At 31.8% G+C, this 18,258-nt stretch overlaps 2 protein-coding genes across 2 annotated transcripts; both read right to left on the bottom strand.

Moving 5' to 3' along the window:
* Positions 1 to 6,339: 6,339 nt before the first annotated feature.
* Positions 6,340 to 10,668, bottom strand: LOC100790612 (Cwf15 / Cwc15 cell cycle control family protein). Its single transcript, NM_001255291.2, has 7 exons — positions 10,425 to 10,668; positions 8,492 to 8,595; positions 8,310 to 8,351; positions 8,072 to 8,159; positions 7,228 to 7,321; positions 6,800 to 6,903; positions 6,340 to 6,675 (listed from the first exon to the last, which is right to left on the bottom strand). Exons 1-7 carry the CDS (start codon positions 10,553 to 10,555, stop codon positions 6,552 to 6,554), a joined length of 687 nt encoding a protein of 228 aa, NP_001242220.2. The 5' UTR covers positions 10,556 to 10,668; the 3' UTR covers positions 6,340 to 6,551.
* Positions 10,669 to 16,923: 6,255 nt separating this feature from the next.
* On the bottom strand, positions 16,924 to 17,836 carry LOC113001705 (uncharacterized). The gene has a single exon (XM_026128654.2). The coding sequence runs from the start codon at positions 17,525 to 17,527 to the stop codon at positions 17,204 to 17,206; it is 324 nt and encodes a 107-aa protein (XP_025984439.1). The 5' UTR covers positions 17,528 to 17,836; the 3' UTR covers positions 16,924 to 17,203.
* Between the last annotated feature and the right edge of the window lie 422 nt (positions 17,837 to 18,258).

Here is an 18,258-nt window from a genome sequence, read left to right as displayed (position 1 = left end):
CCAACTGACCAAGTTTCCAAACACCTTCAAAGCATATAATATCGGTAGTGGACTTTCTTGTATCAATGCTTCCAACAAAATCAAAATCCACATACCCTTCAATACTAGGAACTTCACCTTGATTAGCATACTTTAGTCCAAAATCAATGGTCCCAAATATGTACCTCAGAACCCTTTTAGCAACCTCCCAATGGCTTTTGCCTGGATTTGCCATAAATCTGCTTACCATGCTTATAGAGTATGACATATCTGGCTTGCAACACACCATGGAGTACTTGATACTTCCAACAACACTAGCATATGACACTTTCTGCATATAAGCTATATCTTCATCAGGCTTTGGTTCTTGTTCCTTAGACAACTTAAAGTGTTGTGCTAGAGGAGTGATAATTGACTTTGCTCCTTTTAAATTGAATCTTTCCAAGACCCTTTTGAACTAATCTACCTGAGATAGGTGCAACACTTTTTCCTTCCTATTCTTGGTTAGTTCTATGCCAAGGATCTTCTTAGCATGTCTAAGATCTTTCATCTCAAACTCTAGATTTAACAATCTCTTAACTCTAGCAATTTCAGTCATGCTTTGGATGGCTAATAGCATATAATCAACATAGAGCAACAAGTAAATTGGTTTCTCATTCTTGTGACATTTCCAGTACACACAACAGTCATAAGCACTCCTAGAGAATCCAATCTTAATCATATAATCATTAAAGCGCCTATACCACATCCTAGGAGACTGTTTAAGACCATATAAGGATCGATTGAGCAAACACACCTTTTGTTCATTATCCTTTTTGACAAAACCAATAGGTTGCTTCATATAAATGGTCTCATCCAACTTCCCATGCAAAAAGGTTGATTTGACATCCATCTACTTAAGCTCTATATCAAAATGAGCTACCATAGCAGGAAGAACTCTTATCAAACTATGCTTTACCACAGGTGAGAAGATTTCTACAAAATCTACTCCTTCCTTTTGAGTAAATCCATGAACTACTAGCCTAGCTTTGAACCTTGCACTTTGAACTCCTTCAATACCTTCTTTCCTCTCAAACTTATCATGCTTTAGATGAGCATAAGAAATACAACCAAATGTCTTCAGTTCAATGGAATCAGCTTTCATGCCACTCCAAGCTTCCTATGGGGTTTTAAAGCTAATGGCAATTGATGGGCTTTTGTATATGCAATAGACAATAGTGCTTATAGCCTTTGACCCAAAAAGAATTTGGCAGACTAGCATGATTCAATATGCACCTAACACTTTCAAGTATGGTTCTGTTGAACCTCTCCATTAAGGCATTTTGTTGTGGTGTCCCTCTCATAGTTAAGTGCCTAGCAGTACCACTTTTTTTGCATAAGGTTTTGAACCTTTCATCATAGAATTCAAGTTCATTATCCGTCCTTAATTTCTTTACCTTTCTTCTTGTTTGAGTTTCTACTAAAAATTTCCATTCTTCAAACACCTTGACAACTTCATTCTTGTATTTTAGAAAGTAAACCCAAACCTTTCTGGAGAAGTCATCTATTAAGGACAGAAAATACCTTGCCTCTTCATGTGACTCAGTTCTTGATGGTCCCCATAGATCTGCATGCACACAATCGAGAGCTGCATTGCTGGAATGAGTGCTGGCGAGAAATTTCTGCCTATTTGCCCTACCTAGCACACAATTCTCACAAAACTTTAATGGCTCAATCCTGCCTTGCCTAAAAGCACCTTGTTTTGTTAACTCTTCCAACCCTTTTTGACAGATATGTGTCAATCTGTGGTGCCATAACTTTGTGTTATCATCAGTTACAACATTTGTAGAATCAACAATAATTGTCTGTCCGACCAAGGAATACAATCCATTCTTTGTTACTCCTCTCACGATCAAATTCTTCCCCTTATAGATTTCAAGGCTACCACAATCACACTTTTCTAGCCGCAACCTTCCTTGTCCAATGTGCCTAAGGAGATCAAATTTGTCTTCAATTCTGGAACATGTCTCACATCTTCTAGCACCTTCTCTACTCCATTGTGCATTCTGATTCTTAATGAACCAATCATAATAACCTTACAAGACTTATTGTTTCCAAGCAGTGCAATATCACCATCTATTTGCTTGTAATTTTTAAACCAACCTTTATTGGGGCACATGTGGAATGAGCAACCTGAATCCTAGATCCATTCCTTTTGAGAATCCTCTTCTGATACAACAAGAGTCTCTACACTGTCATATCCTTCTTGAGCCACAACCACATCTGCATTGTGTTTTTTCTACTCATTGAACTTTGACTTGCTTGGGTAGTCTTTCTTGAAGTGCCCCTCTTTGTCACAAAGGAAACATTTCTTCTTCTTATTTTTAGACCTTTATTTCTTATTCTTGAAATCTTTCTTCTGATTATTGTTACTAGCAATAAGCCCTTTAGCAATCTCTTCCTTCTTGGAGTCATTCTCCCTTTGATTTTCTTTTGAGTTCAACGCAGTCTTGACGTCATCCATTGATAAAGTAGCCTTCCCATACAACATTGTATCAACAAAATGCTCAAATCACCTGGGAAGAGAAATCAATAGAATGATGGCTTGATCTTCATCATCTATCTTTACGTCAATGCTCTTAAGGTCCAAGATGATTTTTTCTTCTTCTTTTTAGACCTTTATTTCTTATTCTTGAAATCTTTCTTCTGATTATTGTTACTAGCAATAAGCCCTTTAGCAATCTCTTCCTTCTTGAAGTCATTCTCCCTTTGATTTTCTTTTGAGTTCAACGCAATCTTGACGTCATCCATTGATAAAGTAGCCTTCCCATACAACATTGTATCAACAAAATGCTCAAATAACCTGGAAAGAGAAATCAATAGAAGGATGGCTTGATCTTCATCATCTATCTTTACGTCAATGCTCTTAAGGTCCAAGATGATTTCTTCTTCTTATATTTAGACCTTTATTTCTTATTCTTGAAATCTTTCTTCTGATTATTGTTACTAGCAATAAGCCCTTTAGCAATCTCTTCCTTCTTGGAGTCATTCTCCCTTTGATTTTCTTTTGAGTTCGATGCAGTGTTGACGTCATCCATTGATAAAGTAGCCTTCCCATACAACATTGTATCAACAAAATGCTCAAATCACCTGGGAAGAGAAATCAATAGAATGATGGCTTGATCTTCATCATCTATCTTTACGTCAATGCTCTTAAGGTCCAAGATGGTCCTATTGAAATCATCCAAATGTTTCTTCAAGGGCTTCTCATCCTCCATCAGGAAAGCAAACAAGCGTTTCTTGAGATATAATCTGTTTGCTAGGAACTTCTTCAGCTTATCCCAAACCGCCTCGGCAGACTTTTCTTCAGCCACTTCTCAAAGCACTTCATCTCCAAGATTGAGCAAGATTGCACTATGAGCCTTCTTCGTCACATCTACGTGTCTCCTCTCTTCTATCTTTGTGATTGCTTCCTCTAAAAGTGCTGCATCCAAGCCTTGATGAACGAGCAATGCATTCATCTTCACCTGTCGTAGACTGAAATCATCTATTCCACCAACGAGTTTGTCAATCTTCATTCTTGCGAGAGCCACGATTTTCTTCCTTCTTTTCCTTAGGATCTCAACTCAGCTACTAATACTACTTGTTATGAATCAAGAAGATGAATTGATTGTGGAAATAGAAATTGGGAACAAAATAGAGCTATTGGAAATAGAAAGCTTTAGTATTATTTTATTAATAGAAAAGAATTAATATAATGTGATGGCATGCCATTTGCTATTAACAAAATAATAAAGCTGCAAACTAACCCCAACTAACTAACTAATATTAGACCACATACAACAATAGAAATAATAAAACTTGCACACACTCTATTGATTAGTAAGTTTCCTTTTTGGATAGAAGAAAATCCACACACACACAGACTGTAAAGAATGCCCACACACACTGACTGTAAAGAATGTCCTTTTCAAACTTAAATTATCAAACACATTGATATCTCGAGTAGCCACATTTTTTTTAAGTGTAGCAAGGTAGTTTAAGTAACCTTATCAATAATTCCAAGTAAAATAATGTTATGTCCTAAGCCACTTGTTATTCCAGACGTAGCTTACAATATGCACTAAAACTTACCAAACTTAATTGCTTAAATAAATAAAAATATATGTCCCGAAAAAATACTTAAACAATTTCAAGTTCTGCTGATATTTGATTCTGATTGTAATGTTGGCTAACATTTTTCAATTAGTTTCCTTCTGTGGACGACAAAACGTCAAAACTCAATTAAAGACAAAGCTCCTAAATCCTAACGAAAGGAATTATGGATTGATTTGCATACATCAGATTCTTCTAAAATACTTGCAACATCTTTAAAATGAAAAAAACAAACTAGGAAGAGTTCGACTCACATGCATTAGTACTCTCTAGTCTCTAATCTCAAATCTGGTTTAACTGTTTTTTTATATAAAGGTAAATTACAATTATCTTTGAACTTTGAAGTTCTTCACATGACATTAAATTTAATTTTGTTTAAAATTTATATTTTATCTTATTTAGTTTGACTGTATGTTTGATTAAGATTATGTTGGACCCAAAAGTAAAAATTGGGTTTCCCAAAACACGTTCAAACGAAGAAAATAACTTCCTTCCAACAAATGGTGGTTTATAGTGTTATTCAGTCAATGCAAACAGATTATGAATTGACTAACTTTTATTAATAAATATTCATAGATTAAGTCAATACGAACAGATTACGAGCTAATTAACAGATTATTAAACTTAACAACATAACTACTTAATATTTTCTTGAATAGATTTTACTTATTTTTCGGTCGAATTTCAAACTAATTAAGATTTTTAACGTAATATTAAACTCAAATTTTTTTTTAAAATAATTTTTAATCAAATTTTACTTATCTTTTAGTCAAAATTTATTTCTCCTAACAAACCAAGGGGTTATGACAAAAAAAATATATTAAACTCAACAACATAACTACTTAAGAATTATCTCACCGACTGTATCAGAATTATCCGCAAACAAGGCTAAATTATGCTATGGGCTGGCAAAGATGGAAGTAAAAAAGAAAAGATGAAATATTGATCTTTGCAAAAGGGTGAAATATATTAAAATCATTATAAATTTAGATTTTTTTATAGATTAAAAATGACTATTAATGTCAAGTTGTAGTTAGTCGATTTAGTAAAACGACATGGAGGTAACTTTTAGACAAATTTTATTTTAGTATGCAGGGGAGGGGCAACAGGTAAACATAGTAATCATCCTAGTCCATGAGGGCATTCACCGCGGGACTTTGACTGTGGCTCCACAGATTACAAAAATACCGACCAACTTATTAAAACAATTTGCAATGTAAGCCCCCAAAAAAACAATGATAATGTAATTAGAAATAAACTTCAATGTCTCTATCCATATTCTTTAAGTACAAGGTCCCTAGATGATAATTTTATCAACTTCTTATAAAGCACTTTCTAATGTAAGCCAAAAAAATTATAATGAATATGATCAGAAATATTAAACTGTAAATGTCCATATCCGTATTCTCTAAGTGCAAGGTCCCAAGATGATTATCATCTCAACTTATTATACAAAGGAGATATAAGATTAACCTAATAATTGAATAAAAATAAAACAAGAGGTTGCAGGATCAAATCCCTCAATTGACATTTTTAACAAAAATGACAAATTAATATTTGTTAATAAAAAAATCATTATACACTTTCTAATATAAACCCCGCCCCCTCCAAAAAAATAAGATTTAATAAAAATATTAAACTATAATGTCTCTATCCGTATTCTCCAAGTTCAAGCTCCCAAGATGATAATGGTCTCAACTTATTAAACACTTCATGGATAAAGTGAGAGAATGAATATAATTTTAGATTGAATGAAGTAAGAAATAGAAAAAGAAAGAAAAGTGGAGAGAAAGAATAAATTTTTCCAGTCAAAACATGTTAACCCTTAATATACGTAGAACTTGGAGAGATTGTTTTTTAGATGGGTTCCACACAAATATTTTCTCCTTTTTCTACTCTCTAACCAAACATAATTAATTACTTTTTCTCTTCCACTTCTCTCTTCTCAGTATTCTTCCCAATTTCTATTTGAAACAAAGAGCAAGTGCGAGGTCCCATGATGACATGTCTTAACTTGAAAACTTTGTAATGTAAGCGCAAAAAAATGAACAATGAGATGTAATTACTAATTACAAATATTAAACTGTAATGTCTACCCGCAATTTTTAGATGCAAGGTCTCAAAGACGATAATTGATACCATACCAGGCCAATTAGGTGATTGATCCAACGAGTGAACAGAATTATAGAACAACGAATAGTATAGGGTGAGAGAGAGACAACTTCATTGAATGTTATTTTATGGTCTGACTCTTAAACCCAGTTGGCATTAACAAGCATACACCATGTTACAGCAACTACGAGTAACATGTTAAAATACGGTTATAAGAGAAACAAATATATCCATCAACATTGAATCATACATTTAGATACAAACTGCAAATTAATAAGTTCTGTTGAGACCAAAATCCAAACAACTCGGACTTCTGGCACAAGGACTTACTTCATGTATTTATGCAGAAATTTTCTATGGAAATCATTCCTGATGGTGTCATTGATGAATCGCTTAGCTGTTTTGGTTTCACCACGGGACTGGTTCTTAAACACCACATCATCATCCCACCTAAACAAAACAAGTGCATGCAAAACCGAAAAAAAATGAGATTGAGACAGCAAACCAACAGGGTTAACAGGAAAAACAGTCATTTTGGTTTAGCGAGCAGTTTGAAAAATATCTAAAGTCAAACCTTCTTTTCACATTGAAAGATGCTGTTGGATTATTTAGCAGTGGGTTTCCACGCAGAAGCTCTGCCTCCTTTACTTTAAGCTCCTCCTCCTGTTGTTGTCGTTCCTGCAAAAGATTTACATTTTCTAATTTTTTGTACAAGAGCAATTCACATTTACTTACAATTTACAACTAACATCATCAGAACCACTTATCAACCAAGGTATAAGTCGCTAAAAAGAGATAGAAATATGTTTTCATCAAGATCCAAATGAATTACACGAGGGAGGGACAAAGGCAACTGTATCCACCCACCTTTCTTCAAAACTAAGTTTAGTAACAATAATAGTAAAAAGATTAGTGTACAGAGCAGTTCAAGATCCCCCCATCTGGAAAGCTTTAATGGCAAGACATAAACAAAGCTAGGAACAGTAAAAGAAGGAACAAGACCTTGCGTAGCTTTTCCTCTGCCCTTTCCTTCTTTATTTGTTCAAGCTCAGCCAGCAATGCTTCAGTGTCATCCTCATCATCATCATCTTCATCACTGAGAAAGTTAAGGAAACTTTAGTATATACTACCATTAACAAGTCAAAACACTTGTTAAACTCCAAAATTTGATGTCAGGAATTTGATTTCAAATTCCAACAAAATTACAAAAAAGATAATTCCAAATGCACCCAGAGACAGGAGAGAACAGGTATAATGTGAAACCACTTGTTCCCATCCAAAATATCACACACATCTTCCAACAAAACCAATTCCCCCACTGCCAAACTTTCATACAAAACTAATAACACAGAAAAATGCCAGCTGAAAAAAAAAAGCATCAATAAAGTGTATATAAATTATTAAAAAGAAAAAACAGCTTCATCAAAACCAAATTATATCTGATGCCAAAAAGTTGTGCTGCACACTTACACATGTCATTACATTACATACCTAAGTATCAACAAAAGACTGGCTATGCTGAATTGCTGAAAAAAATAGTACGCATAATGCACAAATGAAGGGCAAATACATTTTAAGTTACCTAAATAAAACTATAAAATAATAAGCCTTGTTTGTTTTGAGAAAACCTAAATAATACATGTGTACATAATAACTTGAATTATATTCATATGACTGTAATACTATTACTATATAAGTTTTGATTATTATATATACTTGTGTTGTGCACTTGCACTTTTATATAATATTGAGTTCAATTCAATTGCATGTGTATACGAACTATACATCAAATTAACATTTGAGACAGTTAAACATAAAGTTCATGCCAAATTGGAAAATTATAAACCTGTCATCATCACTTTTGACTTCAACGTCAGAATCATCTGCATCAACACTACGAGCAACAATGCGATCTTCAATGTCTCTCTTGGAACCTGTCAAGATAAAGGACCCATCAGTCAACAATACTGAATATAAAATACAATTATGGTTTCTTTCCTTATCTTCTTTTTCTTCCTCCTCTTTTAGATAGAAGGCCATTTCAAAGTATTTTAGTAAATGTATACTAATTATAGATAGAATACCTTCCAAAAACAGATGGCTACCCTTTCCGTGATCCCTGTCATCTGTCAGAAATAAGAATAGAATTGAACAGTTGCAAATTACAATTAAAAACAGGAAGAAAAAAACCCCATCTGACAGAAATGATACAATTCAAATGCTACAAATAGAAATTTAGAGTAACATTACACAATGATAACTTTACCATAAGATTTATTTTTTGATGAGAAATGCCTTCGTTCACGATCTTCCAGTTCATCACGTAGGTTTCTTCTCTTTAATTCATCCTGAGTGTCCTGCCCTTCCTTCCTGGAAAGGTAGAACTACAGTTATTAGCAAGGTAGAACTACACCACTTGTATCAGCAAAACTGCATCCAACATGATAAGTATGGAGCAGTGTAGCTTCTTAATCATTTAACAAGAGAAAAATGAGAGGAAAATATGGAAAATGAAAGCATTCGATCATGTCAGGACACAGATTTAATTTAAAGTTGACATGGGATATACAGACTATAATAGTATATCAGCCACCACCCAATTAGTTCCAGCTGTTAGTACAGTTGGCAACTCCTTGTAATAACCCTCACTTTCACTCTCTATATAAGTATCTTTCCGCACTATTTAATCAATCAATAAGATCTGAAATTATTCCCAGCTCTCATTTTCCAAGTTTCTCAAACATATTTTTCCAATATGGTATCAAGATCTTGGTCTTGATCCAAATAATTCCAACAATCAGCCACCACCTTCTCTTCCACCACTGGTGAACTCTTCTGCTGCTGTCATCTCCTCTCATGCGGTTTTTGAAAAGTTTGACAATCACCACTTCCTTTTATGTGAGCAACAAATCATACCAGTGATCAAAGGTCACAGATTATATATTTTTGATGTAAATCTGATTATTCCTACACAATTCTCGAGGAAAGATGATCCTGATAAAGGCAAAGTGAATGATGCATATGCTGTTTTGGAGCAGCAAGATCAACTCCTTTAGTCATGGCTTCAATCTTCTCTTTCAAGCTCCATCCTCACTCATGACATAGGGTATTGTGTTCATCCCTAGGAGTTGTGGGAACACATCCACAACACAACCACTTCTCACAATCAAACTTGCACAAAAGCTTGACAACTCTGAACTGAGTTGCACAATACCAAACTTGGATATTGTTCTATTATTGAGCCTCTCCTAATCAAGGCTATTGTTCATTCTCTCTTTTGCTCTTGGTGATCCTATCTCAGCTCAGGAGCAATTGGGATGTCACTTTCAAAAGGTAACCAGAAGGGTATGAAACCATTGTCACTTTCTTTGGTAATAAGTTTGAACCTCTTATCATTGAGGAGATTGAGGCACTTTTGCTAGTGCAAGAAGCTCACATTACCAAGTACAAGAACAACATAATGTTGTTCACAATCCTTTTCCCTTCAATGGAAGGAGGAAAGAAAAATGATAACATTTTGCATCCAGTCAGATTACAGGTTTAAATAAATATGATTAATCTGTATCAAGATCGTTTACTTGTATATTCATTGAGATGCCTATTCCATATTGACGATGTATGATCATTCCCCCATCAACAATATTGACTCGAAAACAACTAATAAACTAGATTTAACACGTAGAATTTTCCATGATAAACTATACAGGATTACAGATGGGGGAGGTAAAAGGCAACACTTTCTCTTATCATTGGAGTGACATACTTCAACAGGATTTGATATTGAAAATTGCAATTCCATTCAATTGCCAGAATTAAAATCCAGCAACAAACTTATCAACAAACATATATAACCAATATAACAATTTGAAAAACGAAAAATCTCAAAGTACAACAGAGTTTCCAGAAACTGCACCTTACGAGTTAGGACCCGTATAAACATAACCAAGACAAGTCAACGATCTTGATAAGTACGACAACAATATCGAGGCCCAATTAACCTAAACTAGAATGGCATGACCTATTTCCCTAGCCTCAAACTAACCCCAATTATTATCATCGTGATAACCTAAATTCCATTGTAAATTTCAACTACGTGATGTTCCATTCGTAAGAAAACCTAAACCTAGCTTGTCTTCCAACCAAAGCAAAATATGAAAAACAAAATTGGGGAAAAGGATTAGGAGAAAAAAGAATCATACCTGGGCTTGAGAGTGGTGTGCGATGCGATGTCCCTAGAAGAGTACTTTTGTGAGGGACCGAAAATTCGAGTACCGCCTTGTTCATTGCCACCTTTAGCAGGTGCCCATGTGGGTCTTGCAGCGGTCGTCATCGGATTTTACGATTTGGGAATCGAGGTTGTTCCTTTTCTGCCACCGACTTCGTTCGCCGGTAATGGAAGAAGGGTTTCGGTGATAGAACGAAGAGAGAATGAGAAAGAGTGCCAGAAGAAGCGCTTAATCAATGTTTATGTGCGGGCTTTTAACTAAGTGGGCTTATTCATTCGATACTGTGACGACGGGCTCGCCTATGGATTAACGCATCCCAACTTTTGCTTGTTGCACCTCCAAATCTTCTAACATCCCGATTTTACCCTTCTTCTTCTTCTTCCAAGCTTCCTCCCTCTCCCACCACCTCAGCCTTGTCAACATGCTTCCAACGACTAGGCTCCTCGCCTTACCAGCTCACTCTCTTCTTTTCTCCATCTTCCTCTTCATCCTAGTCATAATTACCTAAGGGAGACGACTATTCCAGATTGAACAATCCTATCTGTAATAGGATTGAACAATCATTATGGACTGCTCAATCATAATGCATTTTTTAATATTACGAATCATACAAAAAATACATTACAGATTAAGTAATCCATAATATAAAAAAATGCATTACGAGGAAACCAGACACACACACACAAGATCGACTCATGAAGATGATTGCTTAGTAACTAGAAGCACGTTGACAAGGCTGAGGTGGTTGGAGAGAGGAAAGTTGGAAGAAGAATGATAAAATGAGGACTTTATAAATTTTGGGGTGTATCAAACAAAAAATGTGTTGTGTTAAATAATTATCCTCGGCCTATTGCACACCAACCATTTGGTTTCGGCCATGAACCAAAAGAAATTCATCTATATTTATATTTCAGATACTATTTAATTTATATTTATAATACTTTTTAAAAACAAATTTTAACTTCAAAAACGAAATATGATATTTAATTTTTATTTATTTAAATATATACTTACGAGTATATTTTTTTATGAGGCCACTATAAAAATGGAGCACTAGGGATGGGCCTTCAGTGATATGTCTTGAGCTGAGCTGACTTGCTTTGGAGTATATACTAAAAATTTACACTTTTCATTTTTTCTATTTGTCAATTTTAAATGATAATACATACATTAAGAAATTTAATTAATATCATTATTTATATTAAAAACACTGATCTCAACTTCTTAATATGATGTTCGTTTTTATGAGAAATATTAACAACATATTTTCTAACATACTATATTATCAGTTGAAATTTATTAAAAATTATAAAATTGTGAATTTTACTATTTATTTAATAAACTTCATCCATAATTTTATATTTTTTTTAATAAGTTTTAATCATAAAAAGAGAGTGTATTAGATAATATACTGCTAGTAATCCTCTATCAGCATTTCTCTTATTTTTATGATAATCTTTTTTTTTTAACTTTAGGGGCTAAAGCTTTAAGTGTATAAAGTATTTAAAAAATATACATAAAGATATAATTAAAATAATATGATTAATGTTATAGTATTAAATATATAAACAAAAGTAAAACTTTATTCTAAAAATAGACATACAAAAAAAGATTAAATTGTAACTTTTATCCTTATTTAATTCATAATCAGTAATTTTTTGTCTCCCTATTTTTTCAATGATTTTAATCTTCACATTCTAGAAAAATTATAATTTTGGTTCAATTTTTAAATTTTTGTATATTTTATTTCTTTTTCTTTTTACATTTTAATTAATTAAAATATTTCTTGATATAACCTTAAATGAATAAGTAACATTTAGGATTTAATTAGACTAAAATAAAAGAAATAAAATAAATGTAAAATGACAATTTTTTTAAATATAAGGACTAAAATAAAATAAATGTAAAATTACAAATTTTAAAAATATAGGGACTAAAATAAAATAAAAATAAGGAGACCAAAATCAAAAATAAAAAATTATAAAAAATCAAATTTATAATTTAACCTATAAAGGAAAAAGAGTGAAAAAAAACACCCAAATAACTTTGAATTCCAAGTGTCTATTGTAATTGGGATATTATAGAGTGTAGAAATATGAAATACAGCTTATTAAATATTTCAAACTAAGAAAAACTGAACATTTTTATACCTTTTATATAATCATTTTTAAAAGAAAATTTTATTTGTAAATTTTTATACAATTTAATTAAAACACAATTAAATATTTTAATATTTTCATTTAATTATAAATTATTATATATTAAAAATAATTAACTTTTAAATTAATTACTTTAAAACTATGTATATAACAATTAAATTTTGTTGAGTGTAAAAATTTGTAATAACATATCAAATTAACATTATTTTTTTGTAATGTATTTGCATACACAAAATAGAACAATATTTTATAATTCAATAAAGATAACTCGATAATCTCGTGGACTTTGAAAGAAATATCATTCTACAAAATATGGGTTGTTTTTGCACGACCTGCAATTAATATATTCAACTACTATTTTAATTGTGCAATACATAAGATACATGTTTATTTTTATATAATTAAAATTTATAATAGATAAATATTTTTTAAAATATAAATATATCATCATTAAGATTTGTAACAATTAAATAGTTAACTTATAAATTATATTTTACATTTACAATAAATAATTTATATTATGATAAAAAAATTACACTGGCAATATATCAAATTTAAATTATTTTAAAATGTATTTATAAACACAAAATAGAAAGAGACGTGATACACATAAACATTAAACATTGTTTTTGTGTTTATCTCGATCTCTTGTATCCTATCATTTATCGTATATCAAATTCAGATTTTTCTTACTTAATTTTCTCTCTTTCTATTAGTAATTTGTTGTACAAGTATAATAGAAACTAGTACGTGGCCTTTGCATACGCACGGAGCTATTTTATTTTTATTTGGTAGTTTAAATCAAATAAAATAACTTGGAGCCTAGAGAAGGGAAAATAAATAAATAAATGAATAAAACTGGAAAATAAAGAAATAAACATGGCGAATAATGCAAATGAAAAACAAAATATGTCTGTTTGAATTCTTCAATGGTAGCAATTTTGATGCTTTGTTTAGTTTTGATATATGCATTTTGATCGCAATAAAACTCACATAACAAGCAAAACCAAGTTTTTAGCCGAGAGAAGAAAAAAAGATTTAAAAAATGTTATATGTTAAACTCAAACAACAGCTACCTAAAACCCTTCTTTTCACTTCCACGGACCATAAACTGACATTCAAGAGAACTTTCTCTCCCTACTTCATTGTTTTCACAGCCTTGCATGAAAAAAGAAAAGAAAAAAGTCATATTATTGTTACTTGCAATGAGAATCCAGTTACATGGTAAGAATGAAATTCAAATTTTGGAAACATGAGACTGACCCTCTTCCACACTGAACTCCACCCCATCAGATTTTGAAAAGAGAGAAAGAAGGAAACTTTAAACAACACTGAGAGTGCTGCTAAACAGATGAAAAGGGCATTCTCACATTTATCCATGGTTTTGATACCTTCATCCCATCTCTTTATCACTTGCCCTGCATTAATCAAGTCTTAAAAGATTGAATACTATAGTTATTCATTCATTCATTCCGGAAAAGAAGCATTTAATCATGACCCAGATTAGTCAGAAAAGAAAAGGAGGAAGCTAGATTTTGGAAAAAAGAAGGGGAAAAATGAAGAAATTAAAAAACAAAGGAACAAATTAGATGCTATTGAACTGATATAAAGTTTAATTTCAATCAACTAAAAGAACAAATTAAAACACTGCAAACACATAAAAGGTTGAAAAGAAAACCATTTCCCTTCATCAAAAATAATTTAAGAATTATATCATTTTAAAATTTTATATCACTGTAGGATTTCTACTGAATCGATAAGTATCTTAAACATATAAAACTAAAAATCATTTTAAAAACACTTGTCTCAAGATTCCCATCCCAGCTTATAAGACACGTAGGTAACAAAATCTATTAAATTAAAATTAAGAAAAACAAAGAAGTCATGGCACATAAAGAATGACCTTCAAAATAAACTTATAATTTTCCCACCAATAAAATGACCTTCAAGACAGAAACACAATAATAAATTGTCAAAACATCTATAGTTTAAAACAATAAAGAATGTTGATTTTACAAAAATATTTGAAATTAAATATTTAACTTATAAATTATATTTTAGATTTATAATAAATAATATATATTATGATAAAAAAAATTACACCGGCGATATATCAGATTTAAATTATTTTAAAAATGTATTTATAAACACAAAATAGAAAGACATTAAACATCGTTTTTGTGTTTATCTCTCTTACACCCTATCATTTATTGTATATCAAATTCTGTTTTTTCTTACTTAATTTTCTCTCTTTGTATTAGTAATTTGTTGTACAAGTATAATAGGAAAGTCTTCTGTAATTTAATGTAGATAACTCCATAATCTTGTGGACTTTTGAAAGAGATATCGTCTCTTCAAAATACGTTATTGTATTTTGCTTCAAAGGAGGCTAAAGCCAGTTACACTGCAGTATATTGAAATTTAAACCAACAGCTGAATTGTCAAAGCCAACTTGCTATCGTTTGGTACCTTAATTTCCTAAATCCTAGTATAGCTATTTTCGTAATATATCCATAATATAGAGTTGGTTTTGCTTTTCGAAATCATGAGTGAGCTGATCGCTGAGGGGACCAATATTACCCAAATATTGCAGAAGTCGCTTTAAAAAGAGTATTGCAGAAGTGGTTCCAAGTAGGTGGTCCCTTAACATTAGAACTTGAAATTATTAATTAAGCTAAAGAATCCCTTAAAATGACTTTACAACTTTGCATTATGAATATTATTGATAGAGACTGATTATTGCCAGCAACTTTACAATCAGTGGAGGAAAAAGAATGCTCACTCATATAGCAACTTATGTTTGCAGGTTCTCATTGCTCAAAGCTAGCAACTGGCTAACATGCTGATTGATTGACACAATTTTGCAAAATTAGCTTTTACTTCTAAAGAGAGAATTTGAATTGAGTAATTTCTTCCATATATTTCCACTTTCATTCATGTTAATGTAATAGCTTTGGCCACTTCTTTGCAATAAAATGTCCCCTATTCTCTCTTTTAAAAAATAATAGCACTAGCCTCTTGTCCATTTAGCATGTGTTGGTTCGGGAACATATTGTGTGAGCCATTGATTTGAGGGGATTTTAAATTCATAGGGAGTTTCAGAATTCACATTAATGGTTGAGAATTAAAACCGACGATCAGTAAAGGAAAATTACATTTTACAAAATTTATCCTTAAAAAATCATCATATTGTGCACAAGTATTTGCATAAATTAAAATCCGTTTATTCTCTCAACCCCACATTACATGTCAATAATATGTAAAAAAAATATTATAAATCAAAAGTATATGAAAGATACTTAAACCTCAAGAAATAAATAGATCCAAAAATGAGATTTCTCACTAAGGTGGTGTTCGTAACGAGTGAAAGAAGAGGGAGGAAAGTGAGAGTGCCAATAAAACGAGTGGAAAGTAAGACTTTCATGTGTTCAATCATTGACGAAAGTTGTTGAAAAAGGGAGGATCCCATGCATTTCAATTTCACTCCAAAAATGAGGCGAAATGCAGAGAAAGTCTACTGGAAGCTCGTGATTTCAACCGAATATGTGTTAGCATATTTGATTATGCACCTTCCTTTTTTATAGCACAAGTCCAACATATAATTATAAAATGTAAAATAAAAAAAGGTTTTTGTTTCTGAAAAAAATTATACATACCTGAAAAATTGGAATTGTAAAAATATTTATTTATTTTTATTACCTACTACATTATTTTAATTCAAAATTTTCATTTCTTTTCACTATCTTTTACTTTAAACAAACAATTTCACTTTTCACACTCATTCAATTCTTTTTATTTCTCACACTTTCATTTTGTTTCTTTCCTCTCAATTGAACACTACCAACAGAAGAGACAATGGAAAAGAGAAGAAACTCATGAAAAAACCAAACCCGTTCAGTCACAATTCATGTCTCGCAGCTGAGCTAATTAAAATCATTTGAGGAGATTCAGATAATTTAATCAGAAACTTAAATGCACTTTGCTCGCTAATATTAGTAGCTAAAAAAATTAATTAACAATGCATATGTAAATAAATGCGATTAAAATTGCATAAACGTACGATTGTTATCTCAACCACGGGAGAGGTCGTGAATAAAACAAAACATACCACCAAAATGGTACACATAAACGGCAATCGAGACCATCGGAATCTCATCATTAATACCTTTTTGGATTCATCGGACAAAGTTTGTCATACAGAAAAATCGAATTGCAAATGCAAGATGCAAGATTAATTAGACACACAATACCACAAACAACTCTCATGAAAAGATTAACCTAATTCATAGGACAAAAACCGAAACATACATCAATTTCAGATAGCAAAGAACAGTAATAAATATGTGATTAATATAGAAGAAACCATAACCGTAAGATGGAAGTAAAGTAGAGTGAGTGTTGGATCTAGAACATTAACCTAGCACAAATCAAACAATAGAAACTTGAATCACACGTACAAACTTACTAAGAAAAGTGGAGAAGATGAGTAAGAAAGAGATAGAGGAAAAACCGAGTAAATTACAATTATTCTCTTTACTTATATCAGTATAAATAGAATTACCCCTTTCTCTAATAGTGAGTGAGTGGTGGTGATTAAAGGGAAAGCATGGAAAGGTCGTAGAAGCTCTGTTGTGTGAATTGGGAGTTATCGGCGGTTGAAGAAGGAGAAGGAGAAGGAGTGAGTGTTGTCCAAATTAACCTAAGAGCACGTTCCATTCTGGGCAGGCGGGAGATATGGGCTTGGGTGCTGAAGGCTATGTGACCCAATTGGAAAAGGAAGAGTCTTGAGTGGTGAAGGGCGTCGTCTCGGAAGATCCTGAAGCCCATCAAGAACTTGAGGACAAGCGGGCACGCCAGCCCGACCACCGCGGGCCTTAGCCCGTGGAGATTCGCCAGAGCCACCAAATGCAACACCATCCTACAAGAAAATCAAGTGTGGTTTGGAGCTAAATGGAATCATGGTTTATCTAAAGGGTGGCTGAGGAGGGGCTATCCTTAATTATCAATTTATCACTGCCATCCACTGGATCAAAGTGTTAAAATCCTTCACGGATCATGTAAATCCCACCAATCAAGGCTCAAACATCTTATCATCTAATAATAATTAAAGCTTTTTTTTTCTTTTTTTTTCTTTTCTTTTCAGTTTCATCCATTTTCTTTTAAAAAATTTAGTTTGATTATTATTTTTTTGTTTAATCTTTTATCTTTTAAAGTATTTATTTTGGCTGCTTATTTTTTTTCTTTTTTTGTTTATGATTGATGTTGTTAATCATTTAAGAATAGTTTTTTTTTGTTAAAAATGAAATGGAGAAAAAGGGAAGAAAATTGAATTAAAAAAAACTTATTTTTAAATGATTAACCATGTGAATCTTAATCAGATTAAATGATCAAATGACTAAATAAACTTTTAAAGGTAAATGACTAAAATAAAAAAAAATATTAAATTAATTTTTTAAAAAATAAAAGTCCAAACTAGAAAAAAAAGAACATAAAAGACCATATATGCCATTCAGTCATAAATAAAATATTTTTCTTATATATAAAAAAAACTTAAACATGGATTCTTATAATTTAGTGATTTTTACTTTTGTAGTGATTTAAAAAACATTTTATATAGTAAAATAAAATCTTATCTAAATATTTTAAGA

This window comes from Glycine max, chromosome 5 (assembly GCF_000004515.6).
Source record: "Glycine max cultivar Williams 82 chromosome 5, Glycine_max_v4.0, whole genome shotgun sequence".
Taxonomy (NCBI): Eukaryota; Viridiplantae; Streptophyta; class Magnoliopsida; order Fabales; family Fabaceae; genus Glycine; species Glycine max.
The sequence above is the reverse complement of the archived record's forward strand: the minus strand, read 5'-3'. Positions and strand labels throughout refer to the sequence as shown.

What these genes read in the sequence shown, in the direction of transcription:
- LOC100790612 (NM_001255291.2), bottom strand. Translation starts at nt 10,555, where the DNA reads ATGACGACCGCTGCAAGACCCACATGGGCACCTGCTAAAGGTGGCAAT. An exon ending in CACACCACTCTCAAGCCCAG is followed by an intron (nt 8,596 to 10,424) that starts GTATGATTCTTT and finishes CTACCTTTCCAG; the next exon opens with GAAGGAAGGGCAGGACACTC. An exon ending in GTCAAAAGTGATGATGACAG is followed by an intron (nt 7,322 to 8,071) that starts GTTTATAATTTT and finishes TAACTTTCTCAG; the next exon opens with TGATGAAGATGATGATGATG.
- LOC113001705 (XM_026128654.2), bottom strand. Translation starts at nt 17,527, where the DNA reads ATGGTGTTGCATTTGGTGGCTCTGGCGAATCTCCACGGGCTAAGGCCC.